General features: G+C 43.1%; 5 protein-coding genes across 9 annotated transcripts in view; 1 reads left to right on the top strand and 4 right to left on the bottom strand.

Moving 5' to 3' along the window:
• The window catches only part of LOC109512016 (TBC1 domain family member 20), a 65,476-nt gene extending 60,055 nt beyond the window's left edge, over positions 1-5,421 (bottom strand). The window contains exon 1 of the mRNA XM_019863474.1: positions 5,392-5,421. The gene's annotated coding sequence lies outside the window, so the exon portion shown is untranslated. The remainder of the gene's footprint in view (positions 1-5,391) is intronic.
• Positions 451-12,809, top strand: rnf19a (ring finger protein 19A, RBR E3 ubiquitin protein ligase). Its single transcript, XM_019863450.1, has 10 exons — positions 451-612; positions 5,496-6,230; positions 7,624-7,832; positions 8,100-8,244; positions 8,411-8,573; positions 8,677-8,791; positions 10,363-10,521; positions 10,655-10,874; positions 11,231-11,374; positions 12,047-12,809. Exons 2-10 carry the CDS (start codon positions 5,632-5,634, stop codon positions 12,603-12,605), a joined length of 2,313 nt encoding a protein of 770 aa, XP_019719009.1. The 5' UTR covers positions 451-612; positions 5,496-5,631; the 3' UTR covers positions 12,606-12,809.
• Positions 12,516-17,326, bottom strand: spag1a (sperm associated antigen 1a). 5 transcript variants are annotated; one of them, XM_019863479.1, is made up of 9 exons: positions 16,791-17,326; positions 16,007-16,121; positions 15,785-15,937; positions 15,504-15,661; positions 14,999-15,140; positions 14,458-14,652; positions 14,135-14,273; positions 13,808-13,919; positions 12,526-12,601 (listed from the first exon to the last, which is right to left on the bottom strand). In XM_019863479.1, exons 1-7 carry the CDS (start codon positions 17,086-17,088, stop codon positions 14,174-14,176), a joined length of 1,161 nt encoding a protein of 386 aa, XP_019719038.1. In that variant the 5' UTR covers positions 17,089-17,326; the 3' UTR covers positions 12,526-12,601; positions 13,808-13,919; positions 14,135-14,173. The 5 variants fall into 5 exon arrangements, with proteins under 5 accessions (XP_019719041.1, XP_019719038.1, XP_019719040.1 ...); XM_019863481.1 differs by having other exon boundaries at positions 14,526-14,652; XM_019863480.1 differs by having other exon boundaries at positions 16,022-16,121.
• A 103-nt stretch (positions 17,327-17,429) lies between these two features.
• Positions 17,430-18,428, bottom strand: polr2k (RNA polymerase II, I and III subunit K). Its single transcript, XM_019863491.1, has 4 exons — positions 18,308-18,428; positions 18,028-18,095; positions 17,599-17,691; positions 17,430-17,515 (listed from the first exon to the last, which is right to left on the bottom strand). The coding sequence occupies exons 2-4, from the start codon at positions 18,086-18,088 to the stop codon at positions 17,493-17,495; spliced, it is 177 nt and encodes a 58-aa protein (XP_019719050.1). The 5' UTR covers positions 18,089-18,095; positions 18,308-18,428; the 3' UTR covers positions 17,430-17,492.
• Positions 18,429-19,070: 642 nt separating this feature from the next.
• LOC109512014 (non-syndromic hearing impairment protein 5 homolog) overlaps positions 19,071-19,624 on the bottom strand; it is a 5,498-nt gene continuing 4,944 nt past the window's right edge. The window contains exon 10 of the mRNA XM_019863472.1: positions 19,071-19,279. Within this exon, the coding sequence (XP_019719031.1) occupies positions 19,206-19,279 (74 nt within the window). The 3' untranslated portion in view covers positions 19,071-19,205. The remainder of the gene's footprint in view (positions 19,280-19,624) is intronic.

Raw genomic sequence — 19,624 nt, 5'->3', positions numbered from 1 at the left:
TTTTACTTTCACACATAAAACAAATAAAGGATTTCACTAATTTTGATTCACATTGAAACAGGGTTCTACTTTAAAAGCATTAGTTTTATTGGGAAATGTTACATTTTAAAACGGATGCTATGCAGACTTACATTTGTCAGTTATTTTTATACGTACAACACATTGAAAACATTACATGAAAGCAGTTTTTGATTTTCCAAGGTTTATGTACAACACATTAAACATGTTTACATTTAATAAGGTTCTCATTTTAAAACAGGAATGTTTGAATGTTAAATACACCGTTTTAAACCTGAATGCACGTGATGTAGGGTTGGTTGCTTAGTTTACAAAGATCAGGTTACTACCTTGTAATTAAAAGGTAAGAATCTAATTTGACAGGGCTCCTGGTGCTGACCAAAACGAGGATATTTTATTATGAAAAACATTTTAACCGGATGCCAACGCTTTCCAGTTTCCCAATGGTGCAGCTTGATGACGGACACACACACCCAGGGGACGTACGTTAAACCTGGTCGTCCAAAGCAACTTTTTTTCTTCTTCCACGAACTATCGTCACACGGCGGTGCATTGTCAGCTCCCAGAGTAAGAATCCCACCAACAACTTCGACGGTAAGTTGATCTGAAAAGACGCGAAAACCTCGGGGATCGTTCTTGATCGCCTCGAAAGCTGCAACTTCCTTCATGTTTCGGGGCGATGGTGGAGCTAGTCGGTTAGCATGTAAACACTTTTCGCTTTTAAGGTTCAGCGCGGTCAATCGTTTCGTTTTAAAGTTTCCTTCAGCCCTGCGTGGGGTTAAAATGCTTTAGTCTTGAAGCGGCTAGCCGCGGCGCGTGTAGAAAATGAGGTCAAACCCAATCGGTGGCAACTCCTCTTTAGACGGTTATTAAAGTTGGGCGCTAGCGGATATGCTAAGGGAGAGCTAGCAGGCTAACCGCGATTAGCCAACGCCAAATATAAACACATTTTCTGTTGCTTGCTCTTAGAAAATATAGACCCTTCCACGGGCAAGCTTTGTTATTGTCAGCACGCGTCATCCTTCCACCGTCACTAACTGCTCGAAAGGGATATTCTGTGCGTCGATTCTCGTCAAAAGTCGTAATATATAGTTTCGTAGCAAATGCGTAATTTAAACAATCATCCAATCCGTGGAGAGGTTATAAGAAGTAGTCAAAGTCATAAATTTTATTGCCATTAACATTGGCTATCACAGAAAGAAACGACAGAAATAAATTATTTTTAGCGTTAAAACAATTAGAATTACAATATTTGCTGTCAGTGTCGTTCAGTTCAAATTGGTGATTGTTGCTTCTGTCTCTTATGGATGTCGCAATGAGCGTTTCTTTTGTTGAAATTTTCCCCTTACTGCTTTCATTTTCTATTGCTTGCATCACACGATTATCGCGAAATGGAGTAATCCTGCGACAAAAACCGACTCGACTGGTCCTGTAAACCACACGTTTAACCAAGTTGACTTGCACTCATGACAAGATCATGCCCAGATTGCTTGCGCTTTGCAAAAAATAAAATAAAAAAAAGCAAACCATTAACTGGTCATAATTGGATTTAATTGCAACGGGTCACCACGGGCAATGTTTTTAAGTAGCCTCTTATATTCTTAACATTTCATTGTCAGCATTGTGCTTGCTCTTTTTGGAGTCACAAAGAGGGCAAAACAGGACCTTGTGCTTTGATGATTGTTCGAACCATATTTTATTTACTGTGTGAATATTTTGGAACTGACATAAGCTGTCAGACAAACTATTTTTTGTTTTCAAAAAAATTATTGCATACATAATTGACATTTTAGTTTAAATTGACGTTTTGGGTCCAGCAACATTTCAAAGGCGTCTTTTCAGACTCCAGGATGTCATGCTTGATGGGTGTCTTTTATTTTATTTTCCTCAACCGCTTTCATGATCTGCTCACATAATGTAACAGTCAAAAAAAATGGCAACGACTGCTACTGTCGACCTCGCCGTAACATTAATTGCACGCATTTCATACGAGTCGATACAAGAATATGAACACAGTCGAGTCATTCAAATCAGCGACAACGGATTTTTGTTCCAACCGCAGCTTACAAATTTGGTGATCACTAACCTTAACAGAGTGCAAATGAAAAATTACGGCCTTCAACAAACGTTTTATGATGGGCTGTCAGCTGTTTTCCTTGACAAGATAAGGCTTCAACTGCAGAGAACAGTGCTTATTTACTAACCCTTATTAATGAATGCTCTTCTCACACTCATCCAGAGGCGGTGTGAAAATGCTTCCACTTGAAAGATTAAGATGAATTCAAGGTACATCGCTACCCTCGACAAAGACAACTGCGGCGATAGGAACTCGAGAGTTGTTCTTAGGGCCGCTTGATGACCTTTTTTCCTCGGCCAAGCGTCTTTTTACAGCCACATTCTTTCTCGCCCTTGTCCTGAAGTAAACACAGCCGCCGGGATTTAAAAGAAGTCACGTGATTGTTCGCATGAGTCCAAGTATTATTGTGTCGGGGAAATCCTAAAGATGTCCGGGGGGGGGCTGGAGCAGAACTTGCAGACCTCAAACGCCTACGCGGTACACGTTTTGAAATTTTGTTGAAAAACAAAACGTATTCTTCAATGGGCAAATGCTGTTTTTATTTGTCATAATATTTCAATCAAGGAATTTCGGAGCTGTAATCTTAATATTGTGATATTTTTACTCGTGGTTAAACATACCTTCAGAATCTTATATCGGTCCGTGCATAGTTAACTCGAGGGAAGGAAAATAGCCGGGTCAACTTTTATCTCCGTTCAAGGTGTTTACATTGACCAGCGAATGGGAGGGAAATGGTAACTTCTGCAGGCAGTGTGAAAGGTAACAACTGGTCATCTACGGCCATGTATGGCTTGTTTTTTGTTTTTTTGCAAAATGACAACAAAAGAATTGTGCATCTCGGCGCCCTCTCCATCCCGCCTGTTAAGGTTGTCATACTTTGGCTGACAGATGAACAAGCTCAAAATAGCAATGCAGCTTTCACCCGAGCCGCACTGGCTAACAATAGCTTTCTTCCCACAGTGTGAAATGACAGCACGGGAAGGCCCGGTCGCTACTTTGTCGTCCGCGGGAAAGCGAAAACAATTACATTACTACAGACGCGGTTATAAAAAGCGACATTGCCGGCGAGGCCCGGTGCAGCACTGGCAGCTCGCGCATTGTCGCGCTCAGGAAGTCTGCCCTTTGACTGGAATGTCACCGGACGCCAGCGTACATGATGTCCAATCGGAATCTCCCCATTCCCAGATTGTCATTGTGCGAGGGGTTACTTTGAAGCCGAAAGTTGCAAAATGGCAGGAAGATGACGTCATCCCCGCTGAGGTTTGGTTGCGATTAAGAATTGGCTGAACCCTCGGCGAAGATTCCAGCACGTCGCTCGTAAACAGTGGCATCGCTTTGGAAAATAGTTTTGGCGTTTGGTGGGACAGAACCAGGCTGTGGCACAGACGAAATGTCAAAGCAAAGTTCTGGAAAATGTCTGGAACGTCCGAATGTGGCAGAGGTTGCAAAATGAAGTACTCTCTGCACTCAAGTACGCACTGTATTAAAGGAGAACTCCTGATAAGATGGTAACAGTAGAAGTACAGATTCGACTACTTTGAGTGAGGCGACGTTAAAAAAAAAAAAAAAAAAAGTTCAGAATCTGTAATGTATTTAAGTACAGAAGTGAAAATGATTTTATTTTCTGTCAATTATCTCAGTATTAGGGTTAAACAATGAATCGCATTCGAAGCGACGTCGCAATGTAGTCGAATTTGAAATGGCTAAGTACACTGCGCATGTTAATATATTGTTCCATGAAAAGAAAAGTTGAAGTAATAAAGGCACAGATTTGTTTGCATTTTTGAGACGCTGTCATAGTGAACGCTTAAAAGACTGCAAGACGAAGTCAATGAATTCTATTTGCCGTCGATTAAAAAAACTTTAATATTAATGAATGGTTCGTTTGGCTTTGTTTTAGTATATGCTGTAAAACCAAAAGATTATTGTTTCATGAATCTGATCTTGTTCATACTTGGGGGGGAAAAAATGCATGGGGCCTCGGGAAAAAAAAATAGTCACTCCAAGTGAACAATTTGCTGGCAGCAGTTGGTCAGGAAAGGGTATTGTAATGATCACAAAGGCCTTGCTACTGTACACCTTGCGTCTCCCATTCGCGTAGTCCGATCCACGAGACCACGGCCTCGTTTCACTTCATTAGACATTTTATGAGGAAAATGACGTGCGCGGATGGCATGATCACGCTTAAAGGAAAACATAAGGCTTAGCGATACGGCCTCTTGTGTGTGTTTAATGTTAAAGTTCAGTCGCGGCTGGTATTTGGGTTACCGCGCCTCTGTTTGCTTTGGCCGCAGACAACAGGAAGCAGTGGGGATATTCATATAATAGAAATTATTATACTATGCTGTCATACATTTTAAATGGTGTGATATTAAAAAAGAAAAAAAGTCAGCAAAATTGTTCCGTTGCTTGTTCTTTTCGCTAATTTCAGATAAGAAAACCTTTATTTGTCTCACAATGGAGAAATTCCCAATTTACAGCAGCAAAAATTATGAAAGGGAGAAGTAGAAGAACAAAAACTATGGATAAATATAATAAAAGGATGAAAAGAAATTTAAACAGGGATAGGAGCTGCTGTCAAGGCAGCCACTCTCGCGGCTAATTGTCACCTATTAAATTGTTACTACTCCGGGTTTGTTTCGTTTTTTTCAGGTTTCTGGCCAAAATATTCCATACTCAGTGACTTTTGGCCAAATCACTCATTACAGACATGACTAATCGTCAGCCGATGCAAAGTGCAGTGATTGGTGGGGAGCCATTTGTGGCTCGGCAGCGGGCTTCCTGCCCCCGAGGGCCTGTTTTCAGGAACTGGGACATCAACCCATTGTGTGTGTGCACTGATAATGCATGAGCCACAAACCTTGACTGTATGCATGTGGAAACACACATTTTTTTTTTTCTCAAACGGTGACTACACTCAAGATGGAAAGTCCCTCTCACTCTCTCGGCAGGCTTTTCCAGCTGCGTTACACTGCGTGATTGTCAGTGCACTGCTGAAACATTGTTTTCACTCTGTTTGTTTCCGAAACAATGACCGTTTCCATGCAGATGACTTCGCGAAACACAATTTCCGTTCGTTAATGACTCATGCAAACGAATAACTTTTTTTTTTCCTTTAAACCCCCTGCAAGAGTATTGATGTGACAGAATCTTCATTTATATTTGTTCTGTTGTCCGTTTGGTTGTACTACTTCAGCAAAGTGATGCGAGTTCACAAATTAAGCAACTCTCTTAACTGTCTCGAATAAAAGAGTGAACCACCGTATTCTACAGCCAAATAAAGTAATACGACTCACAAGAGTAATGGGTGGTGAAAAATCCACTTAATGGTGAGGGTATTGTTTTTTTTTTTTAAGTTGGCCATCCCTCATGATGTTTTTCTTTCTTTCCCCACTTTTAGGTTTTTCCAACACAAACCCCTTCCCAGCCATCATGTCTTTGTTTACATGAGTCCCAAGCTTCCTTGACATCCCTACTCCCCCACCCCTCCCCATCTATTTCCATCATACCACCCCCCCACCCGGTGATCTCTGGTCATGATGAGCATCCTGCACCAGCAACATCATGGGAGCACCGGCTCGGAGCGCGACCTCAACTCAGCCGCCTCCTCCATCAGCCTGCCCTCTGTCAGGAAGACCCCCAAGAAGCGCCGCCTCTCCCTGCAGGCGCTTTTCGGACGCCGGCGGCGATCCGAGCGCGACGCCAAGCGCAAGTCCAGAGCGGCGCTGGATCCCCCCGGCCCCGTCAGCGTGGACAGCGCCCCGCCAGAGGCTTTGGCCGACAGGACGTCGGCGCACTCTGTGCAGGGTGCGGCGTCAACGTCCTCGGCGGCGGGGTCCTCTGAGCTGCTGGAGTGCCCGCTGTGCCTGCTCCGGCACACGCGCGACCGTTTCCCCGATATTATGACATGCCACCACCGCTCATGTGCCGACTGCCTACGCCAGTACCTGCGCATTGAGATCTCCGAGTCACGAGTCAACATCTGCTGCCCCGAGTGTTCGGAGCGCTTCAACCCGCATGACATTGCCATGATATTGGCTGACCGTGCCCTCATGGAGAAGTATGAGGAGTTCATGCTGCGCAGGTGGCTGGTGGCCGAGCCCGACTGCCGCTGGTGCCCCGCTCCTGACTGCGGGTAAGATTTGGACTGACATACCCCTCAAGCCCGTCACACATTTTGCGTGATATTTATGAGGTGGTACTTGAAAAAAAAAAAGTTGACTTTGATTGGCAGTGTGAAATACGCTGATTAATTCAAAGGGGATGCCCTTGATCAATGCAGGTATTCACTTAGTATTAGTATAGTTGTGCACCGGTTTATGTCTTCACTGACCCTCTCAGGTTCATTGAAGGATCAAAATTGTCCATTGGTGTGAAAGCTTGTCTATGCCCAGGCTTAGCTGTGATAGGCTGAAGCTAACGAGGACGAGAACATACGCTTTCAAAAATGGAGGATTTTGTTTTTTTATGTACCATTGTTAGCATCTACTTCAAGACACAACATCAAGCCTTTCTCGTTTCCACGACAATATCTTTGAAACATAAATAGCACCATAGTCTCTCGAGCCAATATATTCCCTAATGGATGAGCAACGGGCCACATGCTGCGAAAGAAACTGAACAAATGAAACACATTTATTACAATATTAACCTGGACAGTATATGTTCGTTTCCGATTAGTCACAACCAAACTAGCTCAAATGGCTGATGTTTGTCCCTTCGCATTGACGTTTGCGCGAGGGTCAGGCCAAGGTCTGGTTTGTTTGTATCGGGCACAGAGTCCACACTTTGCTCCCAGGGGAGACGTACCTGTTAGATTTGGAATTGAGCCCAGCTTACGATTGACCCCAGGGTGCCATCACATGCCACGCGGTTATGAGAGCACCCGCTCCCCAGACTCGACGTTCCCTGCTTTCGTCAGATCAGCCCTGATTGGTTGATGAGCCCTCGCCTTTTGTTGAGTCAAAGCCCAGCTGTTTGCAAGAATGCCTCTTTGACTGGGTGGTTTCAGCAATCATTAAGTGCCCCCCCTTTTTTTATTAACAGTCATTATCGCATATTCAGAAAAGTGCAAGAGTAGCTATCATTTTCAGAGAAAAGAGTCATCATTTTTACATGAGCTGCATTAACACCTGAATGTTGTCAAAATAAGTAACTTTTCCACGAAAAAAGTAATTTTATGAGAACATTTTTGTAATTTTACAAGAAATTGTAATTGGCAGGTTTTTTTTGGGCAGGGGGGATTTTTAAGTCATTTTATTTGACCGAAAAGTTTAACAAGTTAAAAAGGTGTTACATTTTTATGACCATAAAGTTGTCATTTATGAGGAATAATCACTTGTATCAAAAAATGATTTTAAAAAGTTGGTTGTTGACAAAATCTTTTTTACGACTAACCACCCAAATAGTGTCCTTATTTCAAGTGCATTCTAGTGTCATCCTTACAAACTGCATCACTGTTTTCATCCCAGTCAGTTACTTTTAACTCAAGTGTCATTCCCCCCCCCGCCCCCCTTCCTTACTCACAGTTACGCCGTCATCGCATTCGGCTGCGCCAGCTGCCCGAAGATCACATGCGGCCGCGAGGGCTGCGGGACGGAATTCTGCTACCACTGCAAGCAGCTGTGGCATCCCAACCAGACGTGCGACACGGCGCGGCAGCAGCGGGCACAGCATTTCCGCCTGCGCGGTTTCCGCTCTTCGTCACTCAGTTACAGCCAAGAGAGTGGTGCTGCTGGTAATGAAAAATAACACTTATATTAGAGGAGAAATTATGTCATTTTTCACAATTGAAAATAGTCCCCAGGTGTCTTCATAACATGTTGAAATGCCCCAGGGACTTTCACTTTACACACCACCTTTTCCCTGCCTAGCTGGTTAAGTATTAGGTGGAGAAACTCATGACAGTGGGTGATTGTTAGGCAAGAAAAATGAATCAAATTAAAATTGCCATCGCACACACAGTAAAACTTGCATCTGTGTGCTGACGATGCCCATCTCCTAGGTGACGACATCAAGCCGTGCCCGCGCTGTGCCGCCTGCATCATCAAGATGAACGACGGTAGCTGCAATCATATGACGTGCGCCGTCTGTGGCTGCGAGTTCTGCTGGCTCTGCATGAAGGAGATCTCTGACCTGCACTATCTCAGGTAAGCTGCTTAAACCTTCCCCACAGGCACATGAATGAAATGTAGTCACACAGGCTCCGTCCTGCGACAGATGCTGGGACTGAGCTTTGCATATATTAATAGCTTGAACTGTAAATATAGCCCAAACAATGATCAAAACCATTCTACGTTTTGCGCCACCCCACAGTCCATCCGGTTGTACCTTCTGGGGGAAAAAGCCGTGGAGCAGAAAGAAGAAAATCCTCTGGCAGCTGGGCACCTTAGTGGGTGCACCCGTGGGCATCGCCCTCATAGCAGGCATCGCATTCCCCGCTATGATAATTGGCATTCCAGTTTACGTGGGCAGAAAGGTGAGGCCTCGGGTCATAAAGAACCACATTGTTTTTGTTTTTTGGGGGTGGTGGGGGATAAGCAAGTCTGTGATTTTTTTTTTTTGGGGCCCCCCTCCATCAGATCCATAATCGCTATGAGGGCAAAGACGTCTCGAAGCACAAGAGGAACTTGGTGATTGCGGGCGGTGTGACACTGTCTGTCATCGTGTCACCCGCAGTGGCAGCTGTGACTGTTGGTAAGAAAGTTCTTCCTTTCACTTACAACTCCTTAACTAAGGATACTTTTAGTTCTCTCTAACTAAGGAACTCTTTCAATGTCAGCCCTTTAAAAAATAAAATTTGAACATTGTGACAATGTAAACACAAAGTACCAAATGAAAAATTATTATTCTTTCATCACCAAAACGTTTCTACCCTATTTAATTTAAAATAAGCTGTAAAACATGGGTTGGTTTCACCCAAATCACCTTGTTTGGATGACACCCCCCCAATATATCCTGAACTCAAACTTCTTGTATTACTCAAAGTATCATGTACACTGTAACCAACATAGGCAATACATATACAGATAATTACAAAATTATTTGGAGACTGATACAAAATTACTGTAGTGTAGCAGAACCACAATGCACTCATTGTATTTTAATAATTGAAAGACTTTCAATGAATTGTGTGAATTTCTATAGATTTTACACAGCGTAAATGAATGAATTTATCTCAATATTGGCACTTTAGCTAAGATAGCTTCACAGTTAAAAGGCAACAATGGACGTACATTAGTCGTAGTACAGGGAACATATGTGCTAGCGTAGCGGTTAGCTACTCGTGATTAACGTTTGTCTCAGGCTAACCGCGTCTTCTCAACTCACCTGTATTTATCGAACACTTAGAACCACCGCTGTATACAAAGTGCTGTACACGGAGCAAATGTAATTCATAAAACAACAAATTAATAACAAAAGCAGTTAAACTAAAAACTCAGACTGCCGTAATTTAGCAAAAGAAAAAAGTATTCGACCATATTAGCATTGAGACCTACGTCCTAATCAAGCACAGGCCTTGCATACCAGAACTCGTGAGCTCATTCGATGGAAAACGGCTCCTCACGTCAACATAAGCGACCACTTCGTTGTCATAACAAGGAAGAAACTCGTGAGATACTGATATGAGTTACAAAATTGTTGTTTTCTGAATTTCAGCGTAGATTGTTTCGTTTGATTTAATCACAAGCCTCAACCGACGTGTCACCTTCACCATGCATTACACATGCCCCACCTGGTGGCGTAATTGGGTATTACCTCTAAATGGCATTCACGGGTTTTCCCAATCATCCGTTTAATACATTGATTTTTGATTTGTGGTATTATGAATCAATACCCGACTATAAAAAGGATTTTTTCCCCTGATTTTTAAAAACCAAGCCCGTGAATCACCAGCGAAACAATTTACCAATTTATAAACTTTACAAACCATTTGCATACCATTTTGTGATAGTATTTAGTAGTGCGTGCATACAGGTGTGTGTTCCTACGTTCATTACGTCATCACTTCTACTCTAAATTGAAATAATCTGTCATCTTTTTTGTTGTGACACTCTCTGTTGTACATTTAACATGTCAAACGTTTCGATCAGTCACAAGCTGCTTGTTACGGTGGTATTTCCAAGGGGAACCCATGTTTTATGCTGCTGTCTGCTGCGCATAGTTAATGTTTGTTTTTACTCCAGCTGAATGATCAAACCGGAGTTGGCCAAGACTTTTCTCTACTCATTCCCATTTAAAAAAAAAAAAAGTAAATGTACTTGCAGGCATCGGCGTGCCTATCATGCTGGCGTACGTCTACGGCGTGGTGCCCATCTCGCTTTGCCGGAGTGGCGGCTGCGGCGTGTCAGCGGGCAGCGGCAAAGGCGTGCGAATCGAGTTTGACGACGAGAATGAAAACATGGGTGGCGGTGCAGCAGCGACAGGTGACTTCCAGCATTTTCTAAAAAAGTCAAGTCATAAAAGATGATTATGTGGTGGTGGCATTACAAATAAATCCCCTGAACGGAATTCTTGTGAGATTTTGAATAAAACCGCAAAATCCATTGGCCCGTCCAGACACTACGTCGGTGGCCGAGACGAGACTAAACAACGGCAGCCTGGGAGACGGCGCCAGCGTGGGCGGCCTGACGGGCCTGAGCCTCAGCGTGAGCGGCAGCCACATGGAGCGCTGTGGCGTTGGCTCGGCGCAACGCGACAACATGAGTGACAACGCCAGCACAACCGCCCTCGCTGGCACGAGCATCACCGGCAGCCTGTCAGGCAGTTGCTACAACAGGTAGGGGGGGAGCAGGAAGTGACAGCCTGATGTCTTTATATTCATAACCAATCAGGGATATTGGCTGAAATTTCAGGATGAATCTAAAATGCCCCAGATCCTTTACCTCTTCATACCTTTTGGATAAACTTTGTCCCGTTATATTTGACAACAACAAAAATATCCTAAATCTCATTCTTTCACCCTGAGATTTAATGTCATTTCCTAAAGTGATCCAAAATAGACAAATCTTTTTTGAAATGCAGGTATAACAAAGTTGATGTACATTGAGGCTGTTACTCAATGATAGGGCCACTGAATTTCTCGATCCCACAGCAGTGTAGTTTGTTGTACTAGAGACAATGTGTATTTTCTAGGATGGAGGTGCAGGCAGATGTCCAGAAGGAGCGCTGCAGTCTTAGCGGAGAGTCGGCCACCGTCAGCCTCGGCACCATGAGCGACAACGCCAGCACCAAGGCGATGGCGGGCTCCATCCTCAGTGCCTACATGCCTCTAGAAAGGTCAGCGCAGCAAAATGTTATCACCCATCATATGCTTTTATAGCATTTATGGCACTTGCTTTTTTAAGATCATACAAAAAACATATTGAACAGTGCAACAATCTACGAAGATGTACATCACATACATCCAAATGAACAGTTACATTCTGTAGTAATAAAATGCAAGATGGGAGGGATTCAGAAAAAATAGGCTGATCTTGATTTTCTCTTCTTTCAGATCTTTACAATTTTCTTGTAGTGTTAAATAAATTTAGTCAATAATATTTGAGTTAGTACTGGACCAAAAAAACGTTATTCTCTACTCATACACATTGAGGATGGGCTGGCAAAATCTTTAATTACCACTAGTAGAGTTCCTTTCCAGTTAATCACGATATCAGCCACACTTGCCGCAAATAACCAAAATCTGTAAATAAGGAATGCCTCTCTAAAGAGTTTGCAATTGCATGTAGCTGTTACCAGATGGTGGCATAGCACTTAAGGAGTGGATCATAAAGTATCAACAGCGGGCATCTAATATGGACACATTCATGAATCCATCAGTAGTTTTAAGTTACTCAGGATAAACAAACCAGATTCACATGAGGCTCGTTAGCGAGTACAAACTGACCTGACATTAGTGCGGCCTTGATATGTGATGGAAAGGAGTTGATGTGCATGCATATCGCGCAGAGACAACAGTCTGGAGGTGCAAGCAGACGTGGAGTCCAAAGAGGAGAAGTTGCGACACTGCAGTGCCAGTAGCAGCCTGGATGAAGCCAGCTGCAGCAGTAAAAGCGTGGGCGGCAGCCACCCCAGGGAGTTGTCGACCTCCTTGGCGGGTAGCAAGAATAACAAAGGGAAACTGTGGAAACGCGGCGGAGGCAAGGCGGAGTCCAAAGTCAACCACACGCACGCAGACGCAGAGCGCCGCAGCACCATCTCGTCCGAGTTGGATTCGCCGTCGCTAAGCGGCAGCCTGCCATCGGTGGCCGACTCGCACTGCAGCCGCCTGTCCGCTGAGCTCAGCGAGACGGAAGCGCTCAAGGCGGTGGAGCTGAGCGATGGGCCGGCCGTCACGCCGCTGCCCGAGGTGGAGCACGACCGCCTGGAGCAGCTGCCGCCTCAGCGCAGCCACGCCGCCGCCGCCGCCTTCAGCCACCGCCCCACGTCTTCGCTTAGCGAGGTTCTGTATATTGCCGAAGACGCCGCCCCCGCCGACACTCGTGACTGCACCACAACAGACATCTAAAAACAACAACAACAAAAAAAAAACCTCACGAACTGTCTGTCTTAAGTCTCGTTCTGGAAAACAGGAAGCGGAATGTCAGCGTTGATGGCGAAGGGCGGGAGGATTTAAATTGGTAATCCGAAGGTCAACTTGAATGTACGCGTGCAAGTAAGGCGCTCACTCGAGAAAAGCAAAGGTGGAGATTAAACCAACAAAAAGAAAGAAAAAAAAAAGACATGTCCACCACTGTGCCACCCATTCTTACTGAGAGGGACCATTTAGTAGCACAGTTATAAGTCAATACGTTTTTCTTTTTAACATTTATTATTGTTTGTGCAGATGTGCTTTATTTTTGCTTATTTTCCATTTTGGAAAGTTTTTTTTTTTTTTAATGTCGCAACCCTGTGTCGGGTCTCTTTTTTTTTTGTAAGTTTACAAGAAATTGAATGGAAAAAAAATATTCGACAAACCACAAGGAAACTATGCAAAAAAAAAATCACTAAAAAGCATTTCGTTGCCTCTCATTTCGCCAAAGTTCCTATTTTTAGTCAAGCTGTGTAGCAGTTGTACAACAAAATCTTTTAAGTATTTTAAGTTGGATTCTCCCTTGAATGAATCACATTATATACTTTAGTTTCTATTTCGGACCCTTTCTCTCACAATTGATGAATGCAAATACAGTGTTTGTTTGTCCCTCAGTGCCTTTTGGGGAAAACCTCCAAGGTTTTTCCTCTTCACTGTCAGCAAAATACCTTAACTCTCTGAATGCTAACAGAAGAGTGCTATGTTTATTTACAGTGTATCTTTTTTTTCATTCTGGGGGGGAAAGCATATATTTACTAATTATCGGCTTTGTAATGTGCATCCAAATGCATATCCTTTAAAAGAATAAAATTTCTCAAATGAAGTCTGTCATTTTTTTTTTATTTTGTACATTTGTGCTATTTCACATCAAGTCCATGCAGCACATTGATGTTGTGCAACCATTAATTTTGAGTCAAGACTGACAAAAAAAAGTGCTGTTCGATCATCGTCACACTTTTGATCTGCATCACTGTTTTAGACTCCTCAAGTAGGCATATTCTGAAAATTCCACTTCTGAGATTCCACCGCACACGAGTTCCTCAAAACTGAATTGCAGTCAAATTTGGCGCACTGTATCATATCAACGGTGGTGTAAATCTCAGCAAGGCACACATAAAACACTTGCGCTTCCACGCCACCTTGTGCTGACAACGCTCTGTGCCCCTTCTGAATTTGCCAGTCACGACAGCCGTGGAGGTTTTCACACTTGACAGTCTGCATGGAGCAAACAACTGCACCTCATCATCACATCTGGGGGGAGGATCATGTGATGTTTAAGATCGTTTCCTGTTCAATGATTATCACAAAAACATCCAAATGGAACATAAAACAAGGCAATAGAAAAAAAAGACTAAGTTGAAACAAAGTAGTGCTTTGTCGCCATCTCGTGGCATCAATGGGCAATTCAGGGCAGCAGGCAATGGAAAAATGAGCCCCGCCGGCAGAGATCACGTCTTGAGTCATACCGCTCTACGTGTGCGCTGCGTCGTCCATGAGGCTTTGTCTCAGCAGGGCGGTGACCTCCAGTAGCTCCTGATCCGCCTCCTTGACGTTGGGGTCCAGTTGGAGGACCTCCTGCAGGTCACCGCTGGCCGATAAGTAGTCCTGGGCGTGGAGACAAGCGGAGATTGGGTAAGAGCCCAAAAATCCAGCACGGTGAACCCTCACATATTAATACAGATAGTTTAGGCTGGTATGCAAACCGATACTATTGAAGGTGGTTTGTCTGTGTTGAGTAATTGACTACCGAAACGAGATGTTTATGTAACATTGGGTCATGATAGCGTACATTCGACATGTATGGCTTGGATGCATCCTCTCCATTTTAAGTACAGTACTGCAATCACAGGCGGGCACCTGCAGACCCTTGTGGGCCAGCGCTCGTCTGTAGAAGGCTTTCTTGTTGGCGGGCTCCAAGCGTAGAGCAGAGTCGCAGTCCTGCTTGGCCTCTTGGAAGCGGCTCAGCTTCAGCAGGCAGATGGCTCTGAGGGAGGCTCAGCAAGCTTACAGTAAATGTGTGGCGGCCGGGCGCTTTTCTGCATTTTTCAATCATTTTCTTTTTTTTCGGGTGAGATGGTTCATTTTTTTTAAATGCAGTAATTTTTTTATTGATTTATTTTATGGCATGTTATATAATCTGGTCGTGGTACACTTGTTTAAACGTGAATTCTTGACTTTTTGGTCAATTTTATTATATGCTATGGACTCATGTCATGTACGATGAAGCAATTTATTTGTATCATGTTAGGTTTTGGCCTACGTGTTATTTCATGATGAATGTATTTCATATCTCTTTTATATAGGTTTGTGTCTTTCATCTTAAGGTGTACCTGTTAGTGAAGAGGGCACAGTCGTCTGGTTTTAAGGCGAGGCATTGGCTGTACTTGTGGAGAGCGTCCTCAAAGTGACCCTCCTTCACCAGCCCGTTGCCTTCGTGTTTCAACACACTCAAGCGGGACTCTTTTCGCCTGGCTGATTAAAAAAAAAAATTGACATCCATTGTTGAGAGTGAAATGTTATCGTTTGTTAGCTATCGTTTATTGGTCTTCAACAAACCTAAGTCTGTTTTTTTTTTGTCAACTTCAAAGAATGCCAGATGTTACAGGCAATGTGCTTTTCTTTTTCTTTATTGTAGAAATGGGTGATGTCAGCTGCGAGCAGGAATAATAATCATATTAACAGCGGAGTCATGTGACGAGCGCACTGCAGGAAGAAACATGATCTGGATTGTTCCATTACAGCGACATTATGTGACTCCTTCCCTTCTGCATTATTGATGCTCCGCATTTTACACACTATCTGAATGTTTTAACACACACACACGCACACACAAACCTTCCTCCTGCAAGGCCCGGGCCGCCCTGGCTTGGGCCTGCTGGACGCTAGCGGGTTTCTCGCGGTGTTCCCGCTGCACCGCCAGTGGGACGGTGGGAATCTCCGGAAGCTTCTCCCGCCACTCAAGCCCATCCTGCTCAATTAGCATCCTGGTGATCCTGAATGGACAGAAAAGCGTACACAAGTCAAATTCAATTTCATTTGATGTCACTTTTCTGTCGTGTTATGTCATTTAATGGAGTCATACTTTAGTTTTTGTTTTTTTTGTTTTTTTACCTGACCTGTGGACGCTGTCGTGCGCCGCTTGCACGCCGGTGTCGATCTGCAGGACCGTTTTGTAATCCACGTAGGCCTTGCTGTAGCGCTCCAGCGTCTCATAGGCCATGGCTCTGCGCAACAGCGCCTTCAGGAAGAACGGCTGCAGTTGCAAAGCCCTGAGAGGATCGCACACCATTGCGGGTCACTGTTCATTGTCCCCCCACCCCCCGCCCTCCCACACATACACATCACAAACGTACTTGGTGCAGTCCTCAATGCAGTCAGCGCTGTTGCCGTCCTTTAGGTAGCAAGCGGCCCGGTTGGAGTACAGAATGCACAAGTCCTCTGGGTTGCTGATGCCTGCAAGACAGAATATCTGTTTGTTGTTTTTGTCAATGACACTTCTTCCATTTTAAGTGCAGGTTTTTGTACAATATAATGTTCAGTCACCCTAATGATATCCCAGTGTGGGACAAATAAAGGATATCTAATCTAATCTAATCTAATGGGTTTCTGTAAATATTAAGAGAGCTAACCTAGCTACACCGACATTATAGAGTTCAGGCAACCTATTGTATGTTTCTGTAAACACGTCAGCAAATGTAACTTTCCCGTTTTTGTTCATATCAAAGAGATATTTGTGCAGTCAGCCAATGGTACTGGTTTTCGTGAAGATCAAAGTCTTGATAGTGGTCACTGATAAAAGTGTTTGAAATATCATTCACAATCTAGTCTTCAATGGCTTTTTGTAAACAGACACTTTAGTCTTCTAACTTTGTGTTGACGTAAAGATAACATTAAACCTAATGTACAGGGTTTCCGTAAATACGCAAGATGCAGTTGGGTAATTCTGAATTAAAAAAAAAAAGTATAAAAATAATGATTCGTTAATTAATTTCCTAATTGATTAGCTGTCCATTAATCGATGCACCGCTAGTCATAGCGAAACTGATGTGCCCTTTTGTGTGTGCGTGTGTAAAAATCTAAACATTAAATACCAAAAACAATTTGCATTGTCTGTCAACTGACCTGCTTGAGCACATCCGTCAATGGCCTGGCTGTACTTCTCCAGGGCGTCCCCAAACTGTCCGTGCTTAAAGAGGTAGTTGCCCTCGTTTTTGATGCGGGCCAGGTGAGGAGGGAGACCCCCAGCTGGGGCATCCAGATAACTTTCATCCGCTGCATGGCACCGGGGAGACTGGGTGCCCTCGTCGTTCCCATTAGGTATCACCTTGGTTCTTCTCCTGTTTTCCATGGCCCCCACTGCTGTTGTGGTGGTCCGATCTGGTCCCCTACTGTCGGGAGGCTTCTCCTGTGCATTCCCCATGCCCGCACTGCCTCAGCAGTACGTCCTTCCTCTTCCTCTTCCTGCGCTCTCAAAGCTGCAGCAGCTTCATCTGGATGGGAGGTTTCTGATAGGTTACACCCACAATGACGTTTCATTTTGAAGGGGAGGGGCGATGGCTGTGCAGTGATGCTCCTTATCCACTGCTAGCATCTGTTGTTGATATGATTTTTGTTGTGCTAATGGAGACTGTATGACAACAACTGTTGAATCATTCTTTCACATTATAATCATTCATAAACATAGTAGTGCAGGACGAGTGGCAAATATGCCACCAGTTTTCCAGAACAAAAAACATAGAAGAAAAAGGAGTTCAATGTGGGTCACTTATTGATTTGCCATTTTATTCACATGTTTATTCACAAGAAAACAAAAAAGGATCCACTTCACCGGGCATCAAACACAACCACTATGAATCACCAGTCAAGGAAAGGAACTGATATTATTCATTCATACATACGCTCACTTTTTATGCAGACACCAAAAGGATACATCGATTTGTCCTCTTTTTGTACATGATCCTGTACCCACAGTCTCTGCACCGGATTGGATCACGGGCCTTGATTTCGTTTTCAGTGTGGCACTCTGCAAACACGCACAACACAAATGACTAAAATACAATAGAATTCACGGAATCGTTGAAATGGGGAGGTGAAATTAATTTTTAAAATTTAAAATATATCTCTTGATTTGGAAATTGAACACAATTCACGGAATCGTTGAAATGGGGAGGTGAAATTATTTTTTAAAAATTTAAAATATATCTCTTGATTTGGAAATTGTACAGTGTAAATTTGGAAAACGGTACAATAGTCTGCTCTTCACCATTCGCATGGTTACGACATAAATATGGAATCAAAATCTGCAACGTCACTTCATATAATTAAATCAATACTTTTATGTAGCAAAAGCAACAGTTACCTCCACAGATATAAAACATAGGCTGTTGCCTTGGTGGTTGCACGTCCTGCTGGGGCTCCATTTTGTGTCTAGAAAATATAAAAGACGTACGTTAGCAGAGTTTCCGCAACATGCTAGCACACGACAACGACAACGACAACAACTTGGCGCGTTCGACATGATTTAGCGCTTGGGACCATGTACTCCAGCGAAACGGATAATTACGTGTGACTGAAACACATATTAAAGCACAGTACAAGTCGAATAATCATTTAAGTAATCAAAATCTCATGGTGTTTACCAGCGAGATTAGCTGTACTGCTAACTTCTCGTCGAGCGCACGGCTTTAAAGGCGCATGCGCATCTCGTCACAAACTAAAGAGGTTGTGATTGGTCAGAAAGAAACCGTCGCGAAGATAGCGGAAGTTAGCGTTCACATGTTCACACGTAATTGGTCAAAAGCAAAACAACGTTTCACGTATGAACTTGTTTTAAGATAATCATCTCCGAACAAAGCAAACTTCCCTATTCTTTCAAAATATTTTCCAGTTATTCTTATAATCATACTCCTTGTGTCTTACATTCTAACCCAAAATAATTATGCATGTAGTTTACTTTGTATCCAGTACTCTTCTCATCCCATTAACAATTGTCATGCATTGTATTTAATTTCTTGCTGCTGTGCGTGCAAATACTGTCATTGATTGTTCTTGAAGGTTTGCACAACATAAAGACAATAATTATGTTCGTGTTTGCATCCACATACCTTGTGCTTCCTCTGCACTGTCACAGATGTCATGAACACATAATTGTTGTGACAAACATTGTCTGCTTGCTTAAGCCCTGCAGTACAATTAGCTCAACGTTAACTGGTACAAAGAAAACTGATTGGAATTCCTTTTCCTCACAGGATGTTTAATTGACCAAATGCTAAACTGGAGTGACACCATAAACCCTTCATCCTCCTGTGAACATTTTTTTCTTGCAATTTCAACATACATACTAAGATCAATCCCCAAAACCCACAAGAAGTAATTCATGAAATCACCAATACACACCGAAGGAAATTCATAAAGCGTTTATTTCTGCATAGTAGAATAATATTTAAAAACTATCAATTGTCAAACAAGAAATTTAAGTGCATAAAAAAATGGCACCTTCCCATACGGAGTCAAAGTGAATCCATAAAACAAATAAATTCACAACACAAATATGGTACCTTGCAAATATCGTACCTTGTTACATTTTATGGAATTAGATACATTCATTATTTCTGATAAATATTTGTAACGTCTTCTCAATAGCTATAGTCGAAAGCAGCCTGAATAAAAGTAGAACACCACCACGGCAAGAATCTGCGAACAGTTTTAGCATGCCTCAGTATAAGTGTAGTAGTGCACATTAGCATACGTTAAATTTTCTGTTTTTGAAACAGAAACAGTCAAGAAATAACAAGATACTATTTCGCCACCAAATATGACTTCAGTGGTCTTTCCTTTAAAATTCCAATCCCTGTACCTACCGAGAACGAGCCCATAAAGTTCTTTCAGTCAATAAAAGATGAATAAAAATAGATGTACCGTATTTTTTTTTCACAACCGACCTCCTTCATGTTTAC

This window comes from Hippocampus comes, unplaced genomic scaffold, assembly GCF_001891065.2.
Source record: "Hippocampus comes isolate QL1 unplaced genomic scaffold, H_comes_QL1_v1.1 scaffold91, whole genome shotgun sequence".
Classification (NCBI taxonomy): domain Eukaryota; kingdom Metazoa; phylum Chordata; class Actinopteri; order Syngnathiformes; family Syngnathidae; genus Hippocampus; species Hippocampus comes.
Note: the sequence above shows the minus strand (reverse complement) of the source record. Positions and strands in the feature narration are given on the sequence as shown.